At 36.4% G+C, this 18,518-nt stretch overlaps 1 protein-coding gene across 4 annotated transcripts in view; it reads right to left on the minus strand.

Annotated features, from left to right (window-relative positions):
• GPATCH8 (G-patch domain containing 8) overlaps positions 1 to 18,518 on the minus strand; it is a 124,075-nt gene that overhangs the window by 31,449 nt on the left and 74,108 nt on the right. For all 4 annotated transcript variants that reach the window (XM_037808224.1, XM_037808226.1, XM_037808225.1 and 1 more), the window contains one exon: positions 13,768 to 13,911. In XM_037808224.1, the coding sequence (XP_037664152.1) occupies positions 13,768 to 13,911 (144 nt within the window). The remainder of the gene's footprint in view (positions 1 to 13,767; positions 13,912 to 18,518) is intronic.

An 18,518-nucleotide genomic window follows, 5' to 3' on the forward strand; every position in this document is an offset into this window, starting at 1 on the left:
TAAGATGGTAGCATAGAGAGGAGTGGAAGCTAGTTAGTCCCCCTGGAACAATTAATAAACAACAGGAACAACAAGTAAATAACCTGGAATAACTGCAGGGAGACAGACGTGACCGTCCACTCATCATACACCAACCTGAATTGGGAGAAATGCCCGAGATCGCAGCATAAAACCTGTAAGTAAAACCTGTAAGTAAAACCTGTAAGTAAAAACTGCAGACCCGAGCCGAGGGCTGAGAGCCCCTCCCTCATGGAAGCCTCCTGGAGCTAGAGAGCAGCGCTCTATAAACAAGCGAATATACCTCAGCCCAGCTCCAACTGGGGTTTAATGTTAATGGCTCAATTAACAAGCAGACACAGGCTTTTGGAGACGCCTGAACTTGGAGAGTCAGGGGACGTATCTGTCTTGGGACAGGGAGTCCAAAGGATCAGGTGCTATCTCTGGCTGACGGGTGAATCTGGGCACTGAAGACTGACCCTGAAAAGGGGCTTTCTGTCTCTTTCTCTCTGTCAACCCGGGCGGCTCAGTGGAGAAAGCCTGAACCATTTTCAGCTCGCAGTCCCCTGCAGTAGAGAAAGCCTCAGCCATTTTAAACTCGTAGCACTCTGATCCAAACAAGGGTGGAGATAGCAGAATCTACTTATATGCAAATGACCTCTCTCTAGAGGACACAGCTTCCCAAGAGAAAAGAAGTGGGGCCCAGCTCTACTACCCACCTTCTGTTCAGGGCCAGACCCCAGAGCCTGGGGGAGGAGAGCCACATGGGCCACACCTCCTTACTCCAGTCTGGAGTGACAGGCTGACAGGCGCCACCTGCTGGGCAGAAAAGCACAGGGTATGTCAATCCTCTAAGACACACCAACAGGGAAATTGGATACTGAATTTTTCCTCCTTCTGGGACCTAAGCCTGCTCTCATCTGGGAAAACCTGACTGGGGTAACCAAGGAGGTCAGATGCCTAAACAACAGAAAACTATAACCTTCACTAAGAAAAACGAAGTTATGGCCCAGTCAAAGGAATAAACTTACACTTCAACTGAGATACAGGAATTTAAACAACTAACGCTAAATCTGTTCAAAAACTTTAAGAGAACATATGGCAAAAGAGATAAAGGCTAAAAGGAAAAACACTGGGCATACATAAGGCAGAAATCAAAAGTTCGAAAAAAACAACTGGCAGAATCTATGGAAATGAAAGGCACAACACAAGAGACAAGACACAATGGAAACATACAACAGCAGATCTCAAGATGCAGAAGAAAACACTCAAGAACTGGAGAACAAGGCACCTGAAAGCCTATACACAAAAGAACAGATGGAGAAAAGAATGGAAAAGTATGAGCAACGTCTCTGGGAACTTAAGGACAAAATAAAATACAAGAATATACGTATCACTGGTGTCCCAGGAGGAGAAGAGAAGGGAAAAGGGGCAGAAGTAATAACAGAGGAAATAATGAAAATTTCCCATCTCTTATAAAAGACAAAATTACAGATCCAAGAAGCACAGTGTACTCCAAACAGAATAGATCTGAATAGGCCTATGCCAAGACACTTAATATTCAGATTATCAAATGTTAAAGACAAAGAGAGAATCCTGAAAGCAGCAAGAGAAAAGCGATCTATCACATACAAAGGAAGCTCAGTAAGACTATGTGCGATTTCTCAGCAGAAACCATAGAGGCAAGAAGGAAGTGGGGTGACATATTTAAGATACTGAAAGAGAAAAACCACCAATCAAGAATCTTATATCCGGCAAAACTGTCCTTCAAATATGCGGGAGAGTTCAAAATATTCTCTGACAAACAGACAATGAGAGTTTGTGAACAAGATATCTGACCTACAGGAAATACTAAAGGGAAGCACTGCAGACAAAAAAGGAGTGAGAGGTTTGGAACACAATTTTGGGTGATGGTAGCACAGCAATGCAAATACACTGAACAAAGATAACTATGAATATGGTTGAAAGAAGGTGAGGAGCATGTGCGACACCAGAAGAAAAGAGGAAAGATAAAGACTGGGACTGTATAACACAGTGAAACCTAGAGTGTTCAACAATTGTGATAAAATGTACAAATATGTTTTTTTCACGAGGGAGAACAAACGAATGTCAACCTTGCAAAAGTGTTAAAAATAGGGAGGTACTGGGGGAAAAATACAATCAACATAAACTAGCAACTATAATTAACAGAATCATTGTATTATGCTTTCTTTTATGTAACAAAGGCAATATATCAAGGTAAATGCAGATAAGGGGGGGCACAGTGGAGGGCTGTGAGACTCTTGGCACTGGTGGTGTCGTCTGACTATTCTACTTTGATCTAAGGTTATCTTTCCTTTTGCTGCTTCCTAGCTGCCATGTTTTTGTTTGTTTGTTTTTCTGTTTTCTTTTTCTTTTGCCCCTCTGCCTTCTTTGACTCTTCCTCCTGCTTTGTGGAAGAAACACAGACGTCCTTATATAGACAGTGGTGAGGATGGCGAACACATAAAAATGTGGCTATACAGGGAACCATCGATTGTTTACTGAGGATGGAATGTATGGTGTGTGAACAAAACCATCTTAAATAAAATGGGTTGATAATGACACCTTGAGGGCAATATACTGAGTGAAATAAGCCAGACACATAAGGACAAATATTGCAGGGTCTCACTGATAGGAACTAATTATAATATATAAATACACAGACATAAAATATAGGTTACCGAGATACAGAACGAGGCTAAAGAATGGGGAGCGGCTGCTTAGTATGAGCATAACATTCAATTAGGATGAACTTAAATATTTGGAAATGAACAGAGGTGACAGTAGCACGCTGTGAGAATAACTAACAGTGCTGAATGGTGTGTGAATGTGGTGGAAAGGGGAAGCTCAGTCACTTCTGTCACCAGAAAGTTGGAAGTTGAAAGATGGGAATGGATAAAACAGTAAACCTTGGGGTGGGCGATGTCCGAGATTAACTATACAAATATTAGAAATCTCTTTCATGAACCAGAACAAATGTATGACACTAGAACTAGAAGTTATTAATAGAGGGGTACATAGGAAAAATATATATACCTATTGCAAACTGTATACTACAGTCAGTAGTATTTCAACGTTCTTTCATAAATAGCAACAAATGTACTACACCAATACTACGAGTCAACAATGGAGGGGGGCTGGTTAGGGATATGGGAGGATGTGAGTTTCCTTTCCTTTTCTTTTTTTGTCTTTATTTCTTTTCTGGAGTAATGAAAACGTTCTAAAAATTGAACAAAATTAATTGTGGTGATGGATGCACAGCTATATGATGGCACTGGGAGCAATGACTGTATACTTTGGGTCTTTGGATAATTGTATGCTATGTGAACAATCACAATAAAAAAAGTGATTAAAAAAAATGAGGGAGAGTTTAAAATATTTTCAGATAAAGAGACACTGAGAAAGTCTGTGAAAAAGAGACCTGCTCTATAAGAAACAGTAAAGGGAGGACTACAGGCAGAGAGAAAAAGATAAGAGAGAGAGAGGTTTGGAGAAGACAGTAGAAATGAAGACTACCACTGAGAGTAAAAAGAGAGAAAGAGGGAAAATAAAATAAGATAGGACATATAAATCCCAAAAGTCAAAATGGTAGACAGTAGACATTATGTTGAGTGAAATTAGCCAGAAACAAAAGAACTCAGTGGACTCATGAATATGAATTAACACTGATGAGCAAAGTTTGAGAGTTAAAACTGAGAACAGAGGTTGTGAAGAGATGGAAAGAAGTTAGAAATCGGGCATTTGATGCTGAAGGAGTACATAAGGTTTGGCAGGATTGATTGCATAAATCTAGAAATGGATACCATCTGTGTGATGGTAGCACAATACTGTAAGTACGCTGAAGATGAGTCTGAGTACAGTTGAAAGAGGAAAACTAGGGGCATGTATGAAACCAGAGGGAAAGATAGAAGATAAAGACTGTGATTGTATAACTTAGTGAAACCTAGAGTGGTCAATGATAATGATTAAATGTACAAATAGAATGTTTTTAAAAGAGGGAGAATAAATAATGTCAACATTGTAAGGCGTTGAAAACTGGATGGTACAAGGTAAAAAAATACAATCAGTGCAAACTAGAGACTACAGATAATGGTAACATTGCAAGATGCTTCTATTAATTTTAAAAAAGGCAATATACCAAAGCTAAATGTCTATAAGCGGGAGTTTATAAGGGAGTGATATGGGATTCTTGGTGCTGGTGTCGTCTGACCTTTTCATTGTATTTAACTTTATTTTATTTTTCTTCTTTCATATTTTTATTTTTGAATTTTTTTTTCTCTGTTTCCTCGTTCATTGGGGAAGACATGGAAATAACCTCATACAGGTTGTGGAGGTGAATGCATAACTATGTGAATACTGGTAATCACTGATTGTTTACTTAGAATGAACTGTTTGGTGTGTGAATAAACTGTTTTAAAAATAAACGGGGAGATGAAGGGGCAAGATGGTGGCATAGAGAAGTGTGGAATTTAGAAATGGGGGGGGGAGGCCTGCAGACTGACTCTGCAAGGGGGCTTTTTTTCCCTTTTTCTCCCTCTCAATCTAAGTGGCTCAGTGGAGATAGCCTCAGCCATTTTCAGTTCCCAGTGCTCTGACCCAGACAGGGGTAGTGTTAACAGAGTCACAGACACAAAGGAGCTATTCAAATGCAAGAAGATAGCTCCCTTGGGTGTGTATCTTACCTAAGAGGAAGGAGGTGGGGCCCAGCTCTAGTGCTGGCCCTCTGTTCAGAATTCAGACCCCAGGGCCTGGGGGAAAATAGTCAAAACGGAAACAACTTAAGCAGAGAATTAAAAGGGCCACATCTCCATACATCAGTTGGGAGCCACAGGTTGACAGGCGCCACCTGCTGGGCAGGTTACGAAAAGCACAGCAACTAGAGACCTCACAAGAAAGTTTGTCCATCTTGTAAGACACATCCTCAGGGAAATTTGACACTGAATGTAGCCCCATTCTGAGACCTAAACCCTTTCTGGTCTGGGAAAATCTGATTGGGGTAACCAAGGAAACCAGATATCTAGACAACAGAAAACTACAAGTTACACTAGGAAAAATGAAGATATGGCCCAAAGGAAAAAACTTACACCTCAATTAAGATACAGTTGAGATACTGTTTCACGTTAGTGAAACAACCAATTAAAGATTTTCAAAGAAATATGCTAAATCAATTCAAAAACCAAGTCAATGAGTTCAGAGAAGATATGGCAAAAGAGATGAAGGATATAAAGAAAACACCAGGTAAACATAAGGTAGAAATAGAAAGTTTGAAAAAACAACTGGCAGAATCCATGGAAACGAAAGGCACAACACAAGAGATGAAAAACACAATGGAGACATATGACAGCAGATTTCAAGAGGCAGAAGAAAATACTCAGGAACTGGAGAACAAGATACCTGAAATCCTATACACAAAAGAACAGATAGGGAAAAAGAATGGAAAATTATGAGCAATGCCTCAGGGAACTGAATGACAACATAAAGTACATGAATGTACATGTCATGGGTGTCCCAGAATATGAGAAGGGAAAGAGGGCAGAAGCAATAATAGAAGAAATAATCAATGAAAATTTCCCATCTTTTATGAAAGACATGAAATTACAGATCCAAGAAGTGCAGCATACCCCAAACAGACTAGATCCAAATGTCTATGCCAAGACACTTAATAATCAGATTATCAAACGTCAAAGACAAAGAGAGAATCCTGAAAGTACGAGAGAAAAGCGATCCATCACATACAAAGGAAGCTTGGTAAGACCATGGAAGCAAGAAGGAAATGGTGTGATAAATTAAGACACTGAAAGAGAAAAACCACCACCAAGAATCCTAATATCCAGCAAAATTGTCCTTCAAATATGAAGAAGAGTTTAAAATATTCTCTGATGAACAGACAATGAGAGAGTTTGTGAACAAGATACCTGTTCTACAGGAAACACAGATATGAAAAGACAGGAGTGAGAGGTTTGGAACACAATTTTGGGTGATGGTCGCACAACAATGCAAGTACACTGAACAACAATGACTGTGAGTACGGTTGAAAGAAGAAGGTTAGGAGCATGTGGGACACCAGAAGGAAAGAGGAAAGATAAAGACTGGGACTGTATAACTCAGTAAAACCTAGAATGCTCAACAACTGTGATAAAATGTAAAAATATGTTTTTACATGAGGGAGAAGAAATGAATCTCAACTTTGCAAGGTGTTAAAAATGGGGTGGTACTGGGGAAAAAATAACATGAATGCAAACTAGAGACTACAGTTAACAGAAACATTGTATTACGCTTACTTTAATGTAACAAAGACAATATACCAACACCAAATGCCTATAAGAGAGGCATTATATAAGGGAGGGGTATGGGACTCTTAGCACTGGTGATGTTGTCTGACTCTTTTATTCTGCTTTAGTTTAATTCTATTTTTCCTTTTGTTGCTTTTTAGCAATCATTTTGTTTTTTTTTTTCTTTTGTCTTTCTACCTTCTTTGACTCTTCCTCCTTTTTGTGGAAGAAATGGAGATATCCGTATATAGATAGTGGTGATGGTGGTGAATGCATAAACACATGATTATACAGGGAACCACTGATGTTCACTTAGGACAAAATGTATGGTGGGTGAACAAAACTGCCTTAAAAAAAACAACAAAACGGGTTGATGAAGAAACCTTGAGGGCACTACAATGAGTGAAATAAGTCAGATACAAAAGGACAAATATTGTATGGTCTCACTGATATGAACTAATTACAATATGTAAACTCATAGACAAGAAATATAAGTTACCAAAACAGAGAATGAGGCTAAAGAATGGGGAGTGATTGCTTATCATGAGCAGAATGTTTAATTAGGTTGAACTTAAGTGTTTGGAAGTGGACAGAGGTGACGGTAGCATGTTATTATGAGAATAACTAACAGTGCTGAATGATGTGTGAATGTGGTGGAAGAGGGAAGCTTAGACTCACGCATGTCACCAGAAGAAAAGATGGAGGCTAAAATATGGAATGTATAAAATAGTGAATCTTCTGGTGGACAATGTCAGTGATTAACTGTACAAATATTAGAAATCGCTTTCATGAACTAGAACAAATGTATGACACTATAACTAGAAGTTAATAATAGAGGGGTATATAGGGAAAAGATATACCTATTGCAAACTATGTACTAGAGTTAGTAGTATTTTAACATACATTCATCAACAGTAACAAATGTACTATACCAATACCATGAGTCAATAATGGAGGGGGGATGTTAGGGGTATGGGAGGATTTGAGTTTTCTTTTTTGTTTTTATTTCTTTTCCGGAGTAATGAAAATGTTCTAAAAATTGAAGAAAAAAATTAATTGTGGTGATGGATGCACAGCTGTATGATGGTACCATGGGCAACTGATTGTGCACTTTGATTGTATGCTATGTGAACAATCTCAATAAAATTGAATTAAAAAAATAAACAGAGGGATACAAGTGCTGGAAAAAATGTGGAGAGAGGGATGTACCTACACTGTGTCGGGAGGGAAGTAGAAAGGTGCAGCCAATCTGGAGGGCAGTGTGGTTATTCCACAGGAAGCTAACTATGGGGTTGCCATATGGTCCTGCAACTTGGAAGAACTGAAAGCAGGGACACGAATGGACATTGCACACTGGTGTCTATGGAGGCAGTATTCACAATTCACAATGGATGGAGGTGACCTAAGGGTACATCCACTGATAAACAGAATGGTGTATACATTCAATGGAATATTTAGCAGCGGCAAGACAAAATGAAGTTGTGAGGTATGCAACTAGGTGAATGGACCTTGTGGACAGTATGTTTGGCGAAATGAGCCAGAATCAAAAAGGCAAACATTATAACACTTCACTAATATGAACTAACGATAGTGTTCAAACTCTGAGAATTGAATCTGAGAGCATAGGAGGCTTATGGTCAAGGATCCTAGATTGTAAGCTCTTACAGCAGTCACATCTATTCATGAGTTGTAATGGTTATTTCTACATTCTGAGATGATGAGCTGTTTGTGTATAACCTGATCAGTCCCTGTAACTTTGGGTATCTGTATGACACCTGAGACTCAGAGCCAGAGTTCAGCAGCCATGAATGTCAGCATTACCCTATACAGCAAATGTTAAAGAAGCTGAAAAAAAGATTAGACTTTAATTAGGTATATGAAGAAAGACTTGGTTAGGACTAAGGTAAACCAGAGTAAAGGGAAAAAGATGATACTGACTGTGTTTTAAAACTTCAACTCATATGTGAGACCAAAGAAACTGATGTTTATTTGGTGGAAAATCTGTATTTTCTGTAGCACGCTATATAATTTAACTTGTATAGTCAGTTTATTCAAATACCATAATTACATGCAACCTTGAATAGGGGGTGAGATCTGGCTGGTTTGCACAGGTTAGCATGAAGCCTCAATACATCCCAGAGTAATGTGGGCAGAAAATAAAAATGTATTTGCAAAGTCCCCTTGAGGGAATGGGAAAAAATTGGAAATATTTCCCCACCTGGGGGATTCCTGATATTCTTGCAAGCACTGGGGACTACCACTGTAGTAGGCCAAGCCCTTGATCTTGGGGCTTGCCCTTATGAAGCTTGTTACTGCAAAGGAGAGGCTAAGACTACTAACAATTGTGCCTAAGAGTCATCCCCAGAGAACCTCTATCATTGCTCATATGTGGCTCTCTCTCTAAGCCAACTTGGCAGGTGGACTTGCTGCCTCCACTCTATGTGGGAGATAAGTTCCAGGGGTACAAATCTCCCTGGCAACATGGGACATGATGCCCAGGGATGACCCTGAACCCGGCATCATGGGATTGAGAAAGACTTCTTGAACAAAAGGGGGAAGAGAAATGAAACAAAATAAAGTTTCAGTGGTTGAGAGATTTCAAATGGGGTTGAGAGATTTCAAATGGAGTTGAGAGGTCATTCTGGAGGTTATTCTTAGGCATTTTATAGATATCCCACTTAAGTTATTAGTGTATTAGAATAGCTAGAAGGAAATACCTGAAACTATTAAAGTGCAATCCAATATTCTTGATTCTTAAAGAGGACTGTATAACTATATAGCTTTTATGGTGTGACTGTGATTGTGAAAACCTTGTGGCTTACACTCCCTTTATCCAGTGTATGGACAGATGAGTAGAAAAATGGGGACATAAAGTAAATGAGTAATGGGGGGGCGTATGAGATGTTTTGGGTATTCTTTCATACTTTTATTTTTATTCTTATTTTCATTTTTTATTTCTTGGAGTAATGAAACTGTTCAAAAAAGTAACTGTGGTAATGAATGCACAAATATATGATGATATTGTCAACAACTGATTGTACACTTTGGGTGACTGTGATGGTTAGGTTTATGTGTCAACTTGGCCACGTGATGGCGCCCAGGTGTCTGGTCAAGCAAGTGCAGGTCTCAACTGTTACTGCAAGGACATTTGTGGCTGGTTAATAAGCCAGAAAGCTGGCTCTGTTGACTGTATCTGTGGTGATGATATCAACAAAGGGTGTATCTTCTTCAATGAGAGAATCCAATCAGCTGGATTTAATCCAATCAATTGAAGACTTAAGGGAGAAGAGAGGAAACTTTTTTTTCTGCTTCAGCCAGCCAGTTCTCCTGGGGGTTCACTGAGGACCTTCATCAGAGTTGCTAGCTTGCTGCCTCCCCTATAGAATTTGGACTAGTGTATCCCCTCAGTTGCGTGAGATACTTTTATAAAATATCATATTTACCAATGATCTCCCGTTGGTTCTGTTTCCCTAGAGAACCTTAATAAATACAATAAGTGAATATATCTGAATAAAATTGCATTAAAATATTTATATGCAAAATAATTAAAGAAGCAAGGAGGTAGGGATGGAAAGTGTTTAACTTCAAATTCAATTTTAACTTATAATTAAGCCAACAAAGATGACAGATGCTAATGGTCATTGAGCATTCAGGCATATCAGACCCAATTTATATAAAATGGAATCACGGTTTGGGTTATCTCAAAAACCCCACCCTGTCACTCCGGTAGGCACTCTTATGCACTACACAGATAACCTTTTTAGGTTTTAATGTATTGGAATAGCTAGAAGTAAATACTTGAAACTATCAAACTACAACCCAGTAGCCTTGACTCTTGAAGACATATGTATAACAATGTAGCTTACAAGGGGTGACAATGTGATTGTGAAAGCTTTGTGGCTCACACTCCCCTTTATCCAGTGTATGGATGGATGAGTAGGAAAATGAGGATAAAAAAACAAAGGAAAAATAGGGCAGGAGGGGGGGGATGATTTGGGTGTTCTTTTTTTACTCTTTTTTTTTTTTTATTCTTATTTTCACTTTATCTGGTAAAAGGAAAATGTTAAAAAAAAATAGACTGGGATGATGAATGAACAACTATATGATGGTAATATGAACAACTGATTGTACACTTTGGATGACTGTATGGTATGTGAATATATTTCAATAAAATTGAATAAAAAAAAAAGCCCACCCTTGGAGAGCCCAAAATATATTAAAATTTTATCACTTTAAAATTACAGCTAAACTACTGAAAACAACCAAGATGTCTCATTAGCTTTTGCAAATTTATGATGCAAAACTTAAAGATTAAGTCGGGTCTAATAATTTTGTATTAATGGCTTTTTTCACAAAACATCTAAGAATACTGAAGAAAAATTAGTGAATAGGGAGAGGCACGTAACACACTCCCAAAATAAATAAATAAATATATACATATATCATCATGAATGAGTGACTGCGTAACTTTTTTGAGAAACGATTTGTCTTAAAGAAAGTTAGAAGTATGTTCAGAATCTACCTATCCTTGTAGTTTACCACTACCATAATAGGTTTTCTTCTGAAAAGTTTTACTAGTGCAATTTGATGGAATTTGAGGGATTACTAATACAGGGTTGAATGTACTTACCTATTATCTCAGATTCATAATAATCCTGTGTGCCTTCCTGGAAGACAAGACAGGGTGTCTTTATGATTTTAGAGCACAAATTTGGAAAACTGGTAGGTCCATTTATATGGTAAGTTCATGTCCATTAATAAGGAATGAAAAATTGGACCTCAGACCTACTCCTTGTGTGTGTGTGGGGGGGGGTGGTATGTAACTGTGTTGTACCAAGGTCAGTTAAAGATTTCTTAGAGATTCTAAGTGCAGGGAAGTGTTGAACATGAAAAATGTAGTACTGTGTTTTTTAAATAAATATATATATTATATTTTTATAATATATATTAGCTTTAAGACATCAGTATGAAGAAAGGGGAAAAAGCCTGCATTTTAACTAATTGAACTAAAGAACAACTCACCAAAAACAAAACAAAACAAAACAAAAAACAAACTCATACTAGAACTGGTTTGTTTTTTTAAAAAATACCTACAATGAGCTTCTAATTAAGGTAATGAAATAAAGTCACATGCATTTATTAATCTTTACCAGCTAAAAGATTTTTTCCCAGACTGGAGATCATAGATATATTCTATATTAGTGGGTAGAATAATGAATAGGTAGTCTCTAAGTTTTCTATAAGAAATCCTTAATTTTATATTTTCATTTTGAGGATAATCTATAAAAGAGTAATAAATGAATATTCTGCATCATCTAGATGAGCACTTTATGCTTAAAATATAATTGGGGACTTTAAAGGATAAACAAATGTGTTTGTATCAAGCAAGGGCCAAATGATACACCATATATATTTCTAATAGAGCATTTCTCAACTTTGGCACTGCTGAATGACACTTTGAGTAGGTAAATCTTTGTTAAGTGAGGATAGGGGTGGGGGTTCCTGTGCATTGTAGGATGTTTAGCAGTATCCCTTGGCCTCTACCCACCAGATGTCATCAGAATCCTCTAATTTCTGTGAGGACCAAAAATGTCTCCAGACATTGTCAAAAGTCCCTGAAGGGAAAAATCTTCCCAGGTTGAGAATCACAGCAACAGAGTAAAGTGGTGAGAGAACTGAGTCATCCCAAGTGCACAGAAGAACAAGCATGTCCAATTCAAATGAACCACAGCTAAAACAATTTCTACTACACTCACGTTGAGAGCAACATTGTTAAAATATCATTACCTATCACATTAAATTAATGTTTTCAATTTGAATTCTATTAGTTTTGTACTCTTGTTTGGATTTAATCTGTGTATCTGTTGTGCTCTGATACATTTTTTTCCCCTTTAAAAAGTCTATGCATTATTCAAGCTTGAGTTACAATTTTCCTGTTTTACTTTTTTCTAGTTGAACCTACTCAAAGACTTCTCATCAATTACAAATGTAACTTCTCTAAATGTCCTTTTTGTGCCTGAAATTTCTTCTAGAGTCTTTAAAAATTATCACAGAAACTTCTCAATTGAATAAATTCCTAAAAGCCTAAAAAGATGGTTATGTAATTGTTTGCTAAATAACATTTTTAGTTTTGTTAATTCCATAAAAAAGAATAACTTGTAAATCTAAGTTATAAAGACACTGAAAACCTGGAAAAGTTACTAGATGAGCAGTATTCGCTGTTGTATTCTTTTGTGATCTATGATTCTTCAATGGAATAAGGTAAACTGCTAATATATCTCGTCCATAGATATGCTCCTAAATTTCTTTCTCAAATCAAGCAATGCTGACAATATATTAAAACAATGTCCAAAGGAAGGTGTGTAAAAAGTTGAAAAGCTGTCTAAATATGAATCAATCCTTTTAACACTCTTATCAGTGGAAGGATCTTCAATTGGTTAAGTGTGGTTAACTGTGGAAGAGAGTGTTGCAAAAAGTGTAGTACCACATTCAGCTTACAAACTATCCCTGTGCTATTTAGAGTGAAACTTAGTCAAAGCTTAATTTTTACCTCTGCGTTGAAATCTTATGGTTGGTTAGAAGATGATGAAAAGGTCTCCAAAAATTCTTGGTTTAACAGGTCCATTTAAAAGAAATCATTCTAGCAACGCTCATAAAACTTACAAGTTTAACAAATACAATTATGGTACACCCCTGAAAGACCTAGCAAATTCTGCTAAAGTCACCCAAGATCAAAAGGCTCAAAACTGTTTAATAAGCCAGAACAGTCCTGTAGATCTAAAGATTCATTTCTCCCATCTCAAATTCCCCAGGTCAGTTACTGCTGCATTCTTTATACCAGTAACTAGTTAGGTACAAATTTCAAGTTTCTTTTCTAACCTGATTAAAAAGAAAAAAAAACAAAACAAAAAACACTACAAAGAAAGAGTAATTCATTTTTCAGCAAGCTCTTTAACATGCAGCCCCAAAATTTTTTGTTCAAGTTAACACAGCTTCTAATTTTATTTCCTTTTCAATATATATCTACCTTTTAAAACATACTGAATAGCCAAATGACCCTGATAGGAAATTATAGGTAATGAAGCATGAGCTCTTATAGACAGAAAATGAAAAGACCACAGCCTGGGATAACTGTTTAAAGTTCTGCATGTTCAGAAAAGGGAAGAAAGAGAAACAAAGTTTCTAGTGATCCTCAGTTCAATTATCAAATTAAATAAAAATTTAGGAATCCCTCAAAGCCAAAAACCTTATGCAAGATTTATGAAACTCACAATTCTTCATTCTACTTAAAATCTTGGAAGGGGAGGGGATCTATGTCAGGATTAATGTCACTCAAAAAAAAAAAATCCAGTATGTCAATCTCAGATAAAGACAGGCAGCCACAAGAAACCATATTCATCAAGTTTTTTGGGGTGTACTCATAAAATCGAATACTTAAAGTATCTGTTTCTTTCTTAGCAGGTAAACTGTTCCTCACCTGTTTGTGTGCATGATCATAGGAGTTGATATGGTTGTCAAATTCCTGATGTTTTTGATATTGCTTATCACAGAGTTCACAGTAAAAATTGGCTCTGAGGTCTTCCAAGGCTTTGGCAATTGCCTTCTCTTTGTCAACATAATCCTGTAAGAACCACAAAAAAGAAACAAATAAAAAAATGAAGCTGGTAAAATATTAAGTAAATGTTATAAAGATTTTGTCTTACCTGAATTCAGAGAGAAAAAAGGACTCTTCATAAAAATTAACAGTACCAGGAAAAGCTGGATGGAACAAAAGTGGCCATATGGTAAAGTAATTTGTCTGGTTGTAGTAACAGTGGTCCTCAAGTAAACAGATGTTGAAAAGAGTTTAATTTTGGCAGTATGGTAGACTAGATAGATACTCTGTCATGCCCTGCTCCTGTCCCTGGCTAAAAAACCAACCAGTTTCCATATTAAACACAATTTTATTAGACTGCTGGGATCACAGGAAGGAAGATAAATCCCCAAGAGGACCAATGGGAGAATATAAGACAAAACAAATCAATCATGATCTGAAATTGAAACATGAACTGAAGGGCAAAGGCTCTCCTTAGGACATGTGGGTGACACCGAGGCTCCGGGGTTGAACAAGGTAAGGAGTTAAACGAGACTCCTTATTAAACAAAAGAACCTGGAAGTAGGCTGGAGAAATCCCACAACTCTTCATCTTGGTAGAGGGAACCACAGATTATCTCATGAAGCATCCTCAATTTTGGCCCTAAAAATTTCCCTAGATTAAGATCAACTAAGTATGAGTTAAAATAAAAGATAAAAGGAAATAAAGCTATCTAAATATCTATGTAAATAAATAAATCTATATAGATAAAATTAGATAAACATATCTATCTATCTAAATAAATAAATAAACACATAAAAGGAAATAAATCTATTATAAGTCAGAGGCGGTAGAAATAAGCAACAGATTTAGGTCCCCAAAAATCTCAAATCTTTTATATCTGTTACAGAATATAAAACAACTATAAAATATTTAAATATAAGATGGAATTACAAAAACAAGCACACAGAAAACACTATTAAAAAATCACTAGGGAGGCTGTATAAAAAAACAAATGAGACTTTCACAATTGAAAAACTAAAAAACACACAAACAAAAAAACACAACCTCAGGGGATGAGTTAGAAACAAATTAGATATAGCTCAAAAAAGATATAGGGTGATGAAATGTTCTGAAATTAGATTGTGGGAATGATTACTAAAAACCACTGAAATGTACATTTCAAAAGGGTGAATTTTATGGTATGTGAATTACATCTCAGATTTTAAAAAAGATGAAATAAAGTGGAAAGCAGACCGGAAGAAATTACTTAAGAGTACAGAACAGAGACAAGCATATAAGAAAGAGGTTAAGAGCCATGGAAAACAGAACAAGAACAACTAACACAGTCTAATTGGAATTCCAGAAAAACAGAATAGAAAGCATAGATATGAGAAAAATATTTGAAGATAAAATGACTGATAACTTTTGCAAACTTATGAAAAACATGATTCTACAGACACAGAAAGCGCAGAGTATAATGCTCAGGCTAAACAAAAAGAATTATGCACCTAGACACACTCTAGTAGAACTATGAGAGACCAAAGACAACGAAATCTTAAAACAACCCAGAAAAAAAAGAAACATCACCTACAATCAGATTGACACATTCAAAATAAGAGCTAGAAGACAATGGTATAATATCTTTAGTGTGCTGAGAGAAAATACAAGCAAAATAAAATTGTACATCAAGTGAAAACATTTTTCAAGAACTATGAAATGAAGGCATTTCAGATAAAAAAGAGAGCTTACTACAGACACAAAAAAGGACCTTCTAAAACAGTGTTTTTCAAATCATATATTATGACCCATCCGTGGGTCATGATGTTGATTTAGTAGATTGTGGCAGACCAAAAAAAAAAAAAAGAATAGAAAATATCAGAATGTATTTCACATAAGGGTAAATACTGTTTTGCAAAACTTGTTTCAATTTTGTGATTTGCAAAATTAAACATATTGCTTACTGTGGACTTGAAAGACACTGTTTTAAGGATAGACTTTAAGGAAGAAGACAAATGATGCCAGCAGGAGGTTCTGAAATACTAAAAGTAAATGGTGAGCAAGTTGTAAATATATAGGTTAACAATTACAAAATCTAGTATTCAGGACTGAAAAAGAGATAGAAGTAAAATGCCGGCTAACACAGTTAAGTGTAACAGGAAAGGGTTATTGAAGTTAATGAGTTCTATGGTCCCTGTCATGATTGGGATATAAAAATAAGGACAAAATTGGCCTTTTGAAGACAAGTCAACAGATACCATGCAAACGGAAATTGAAAGAAAAGTGAAAAAACAGAACACAGTATCCAAGATCCATGAGACAACATAAAATGCCATAATATATATGGAATTGGAATCCTGGGAGACAGAAAATGAAACAGAAGACAAATTTCAAGAGATAATATTTGGGAATTTTACAAAATTAATTAAAATAAACTGGTGGGGTTTTTCTTTCTTTTCTTTTTTATTTGGACATAAAATAACCAATGGCACTTTAAGGGTAAATGAAATACAGTGGTTAAAAGTGGTCTCAGGCAGATAGCCTTCTTTGGAAGAAGTAAATTCAATCTCTCTAAAGCAACTCAGACCTCAAAGAACTCCTAGATGAAGCACCTAGAAATGAGATGACAATCAAAATATCACAATACCAAGCGGGTAACCAGACACTACTGGCTAGAGCAAGAAGGAGAAAAATCAAGTGGAATCAGGCCTATTAAGGCATAGATATTGCAACTGTCAGCATGCTTAAAGAGTATAAAAGAAGCACATAGTTAATACATTTAAAGAAATAAAAGGGATTCAAAATATGCATAAAGAACAGGAGACTGTATAAGAACTCAAGGGAAGGGTTTAATTCATATTACAAAAAGCTGAATATGGAAGAAATATCCAGAATGCAACAAATGCTGGGGAGAGGGAGGGCAGGAGAGAAAGAGAGAGAAATGAAAAAAAGTAAGAAAAGTTAAGTTAGATGAAAAAGAATGAGAAGATATAATATGTGTCTAGTCAGAGTTCCAGAAAGAGAGAAAATGGGCAGAGGCAATATTTGAAAAGAAGATGCCAGAAGTGATGGTACACAGCAATGTACAGATTCAGGAAGCCAAATGAAGCCTTTATCAAGCAGTATAAAAAGGAACATACACCTAGATATATGTTAAAACTGCACAATACCAACAAAAAAGACAATTTACAAAGAACTGCTGCATTAATGAGGAAGTCAGAATAGATTCTATTAGAATCCAACAAAATCTTGAATGTGCTCAGAGCAAACAACCATCACACTAGAATTTTACACCCTGCAAAAATGTCTTTAAGAACAAAGATAAAAATAGACATGTTTTCAGATAAAAATTTACTTTGCTATCAACAGATTCAAACTAAAAGAAATTTCGAAGTAGTATTTCAGGGAGAAGAGATGTAATTACCAAAGAAAAGTTCAACATGCAATAAGCAATCTTTTACAATCAACTGGATCATACAATTTAACTGGATTGTGTGTATGTGGTGGTATTTTTTTTTTTTTTTTCATTTCTGATCTTATTTATTTATTATTCTTAGAAAATCTTATTTTTGACTGGACTCAGTGAGGACAACCTCCATCTCTTGGCAATCTGTTCCTGGTGTTTTTCTTTGGCCTCATTCTCTTGGCCAAAAGTTTAGCATATTCTGTGGCCTCTTCCTTATTTTTCTTAGTATGCTGTTTCTTCAGGGCAAAACGCCAATGTTTATGCTGCAGGACACATGGAGTAACATCAAGCTGAATCTTGGGCGTTCGGTCCTGGTTTCTTACCTTCTTTGTTCAGGGGCTTTCTCACAACATACCAGCAGACATCTTCTTTAAAGAGACTGAAAAGTTGGTGGATTCTGCTAGCTCTTTTGGGCCCCAGGCGATAAGGCACAGTAGTATCAATCAGTCCTAACCAGGTTTGAGAACACTCAAATTGGTATCCACAATGCAACCCCGAACAGATTTGCACTTACTTTCTCCAGTTCTCCTTGGTCTGTAAAGGAATGCCCCTTACTCAATAAGAGGCAGACATGGCCATGAGTCAAGACACCCTGCTTCATGGGGAAACCTTGTTTGTCGTTTCCACCACTGATTCGGACAATATAACCCTTCCACTCTTCTCCCAGATCGTCAGCAGCAACTTCTGTGGCCATACGCTTCTCATAAGATATTCAAAATTTATATTCATCATCCACTTCAATGAGCTTCTGGCAGCCAGTGGCTGGGAAGGAGATATTAAGTTTCATGTTGAGGCACCAAGAAAAAGAGTGTGTATGTTTTTAAACCCATTCTTCCAATCTGTTTTTATGGAAGAGTAAAACTTCCAAATCCATATAAATGCTAGTTACTAAAAAACAAAAAAAAAACAAAAAAAAACAGTATCTTGTAGAATTAAATAAAGAACAAAAAGAATTAAAATATGTGATAAAATAATATACAAGACAGGAGAGGTTTAAAATGGAGTTAAAATATTCCAGGATTTTCCATGAGAAAGGTAAAAAAGAACTGATTAATATAGAATTTGATAAGTTAGGCATGCACATTGTAATTTCTACGGTAATAGCTAAAACAACAGATACTATTCACAATTTAATGGAGAGGAAAAAGAATGTTAAAAATAATAATCCAAAAGAATGCAGAAACAAACT

This window comes from Choloepus didactylus, chromosome 18, assembly GCF_015220235.1.
Source record: "Choloepus didactylus isolate mChoDid1 chromosome 18, mChoDid1.pri, whole genome shotgun sequence".
Lineage (NCBI taxonomy): Eukaryota > Metazoa > Chordata > Mammalia > Pilosa > Megalonychidae > Choloepus > Choloepus didactylus.